General features: G+C 80.0%; 1 protein-coding gene across 1 annotated transcript; it reads right to left on the bottom strand.

Moving 5' to 3' along the window:
• Positions 1-308: 308 nt before the first annotated feature.
• On the bottom strand, positions 309-1361 carry FOXL2 (forkhead box L2; the record flags this gene model as incomplete). The annotated part of the gene is made up of 1 exon (XM_080696183.1): positions 309-1361. One exon carries the CDS (start codon positions 1359-1361, stop codon positions 309-311), a length of 1053 nt encoding a protein of 350 aa, XP_080552309.1.
• Positions 1362-2160: the final 799 nt, after the last annotated feature.

The following is a 2160-nucleotide window of genomic DNA, read 5'->3' as shown; positions in this document are numbered from 1 at the left end:
TCCGTCCCTTCCACCGGCGGTGCGCGTCCACTTAGCGGGTCCAGCCGGCGCTCGGAGCCAAGGATTGCGCTGCGGGCGGGCGGGGAGCGCCGAGCCCGGAGGAGGAGAAGGCCGAGAGGTCGGCGCCGCGACTCCGGCTGCGCCCCGGCCCCGGGCGCGCTCGGTCCCGGGGGCGGCTTTGGGGACGGGTGTCCGGCGGGGGCTCCGGCCTCTGCAGAGGCGCGGGCTCGGAGGGCCGGGCGGAGAGGCGGAGCGGACGCAGGGGGGCCCGGGGCGCCGCGGGCCGTGGTCCGAGCCGCCGGCGGCGCTCAGAGGTCCAGGCGCGAGTGCAGCGCGCCGGCCTTGCCGTCGGGGTCCCAGTAGGAGCAGTGCATCATGGCGAGCTCGGGCTGCCGCGCGCAGGCGAACTGCAGGCCGGGCGCCGGGGCGGGCGCGGGGGGCGCGGCGGCGGCGGGGCTGGCGGGGCTGAGCGGGCCGGGCGGCGGCGCGGCGGCCCCGGGGTGCGGCGGGGCGGGCGGGGGCGCGGCGGCCGCGTGCAGGTGGTGCGGGTGCGCGTGCGGGTGCGGCGGGGGCGCGGCGGGCGGGCCGCCCAGGCCGTTGTAGGAGTTCGCCACGCCGGGGGGCAGCGCCAGGCCCTGCACGCGCGGGTACGGCCCGTACGAGGCGGCGGGTCCGGCCAGCCCCTTGACCACCGCGGCCGCCCCGGGGCCCCCGGCCGCCGCCATCTGGCAGGACGCGTAGGGCAGCGGCGAGGGCGGCTGCGGCAGCGGCCACGCGCTGTTGAGGAAGCCGGGCTGCAGGTACTTGGGCGGCGCCAGGTAGCCGTAGCCGTCGGCGCCCGCCACGCCGCAGCCCGGCGCGCCGCCCCCCGCCGCGAAGAGCCCCTTGCCGGGCGGGAAGGGCGCGGGCGGCGGGCGGAAGGGCCGCTTCATGCGGCGGCGGCGCCGGTAGTTGCCCTTCTCGAACATGTCCTCGCAGGCCGGGTCCAGCGTCCAGTAGTTGCCCTTGCGCTCGCCGCCGCCCTCGCGCGGCACCTTGACGAAGCACTCGTTGAGGCTGAGGTTGTGGCGGATGCTGTTCTGCCAGCCCTTCTTGTTCTTCTCGTAGAACGGGAACTTGGCGATGATGTACTGGTAGATGCCCGACAGCGTCAGCCGCTTCTCGGCGCTCTCGCGGATGGCCATGGCGATCAGCGCCACGTACGAGTAGGGCGGCTTCTGCGCGGGGTCCGGCTTCTCCGGCGCCGGCCCCGCGCCCCGGCCCGGGCTGGGCGGCGGCGCCTCGGGCTCCGGGGCCGCGCGGCCGGCGTCGGGGGCCGGCAGGGCGCCCGCCGCGCCGTCGGGCTCGGGGTAGCTGGCCATGGCGCCCCGGGCGCGCGGCCGCCGCGCCCGCAAACTCCGCTCGGAGGCCGCTCCCGGGCGGCGCGGCGCGGCGCTCTCCTCCCCCGGGGAGCGGCCGGCGGGAGTGGGGCTCGGCCTCGGGCCCTGGGGGAGTCTGCCCGCGCGAGCCGGGCCCCGCCGCCCCTCCCCGCCCCGGCCGGCCCCGCCCCTCCCCCTCCCCGCCCCGGCTCCCGGGGCCGCCCCGGCGGCGCTGAGTCCCCGGAGCGCGGCCGGCCCCGGGCCGACCCGCGTGGCTCCGCGGGTTCCGCTGGCGTCAGGCGCCTTCGCCCCCGGAGCGCCGCGGCGGGCCGCGCTCGGGCGAGTCCATCCGCGAGTCACTTTTGGAAACGCCCGCACCGCGGACCGGCCGGCCCCCGGCCCCGCCGGCTCCCGCCCGCCGCCCGCGCCAGCTCTGCGGGCCGGGAGGGCGCGCCTGCACCCCGGAGCGCGGGCCCCCTCGCCGCCCCAGGTGAAGGGCACGAGTCCTCGGCTCCGGCCCGGGCTGCCGCCCCGAGGCCACACTTGAAGCGGGGGCCGGGGGAGGGGCGAGATGGCGAGGGGGCCGGGCCGGGGTGGAGTGCGGAGCCCTGAGCCGCGGCTGGGGAGACCCGCCCGCCCGGCCGGCCCCGCTCCCGACCCTCGAGCTCTCGGACGGGCTGGGCCGAGCTGGGGTGGGGCAGAAGAAGATCGCTAGGACCGCGGAATCGCCCGACTTCTGCGCGGAGCGGAGGGTGAATGTGGGAGCCAGATCCCTCCAGGAATCTGCCTCGGATCCCACCAA

Source organism: Muscardinus avellanarius, assembly GCF_963383645.1.
Source record: "Muscardinus avellanarius genome assembly, chromosome: 5".
Lineage (NCBI taxonomy): Eukaryota > Metazoa > Chordata > Mammalia > Rodentia > Gliridae > Muscardinus > Muscardinus avellanarius.
This window is presented reverse-complemented; position numbering and strand designations above follow the sequence as displayed.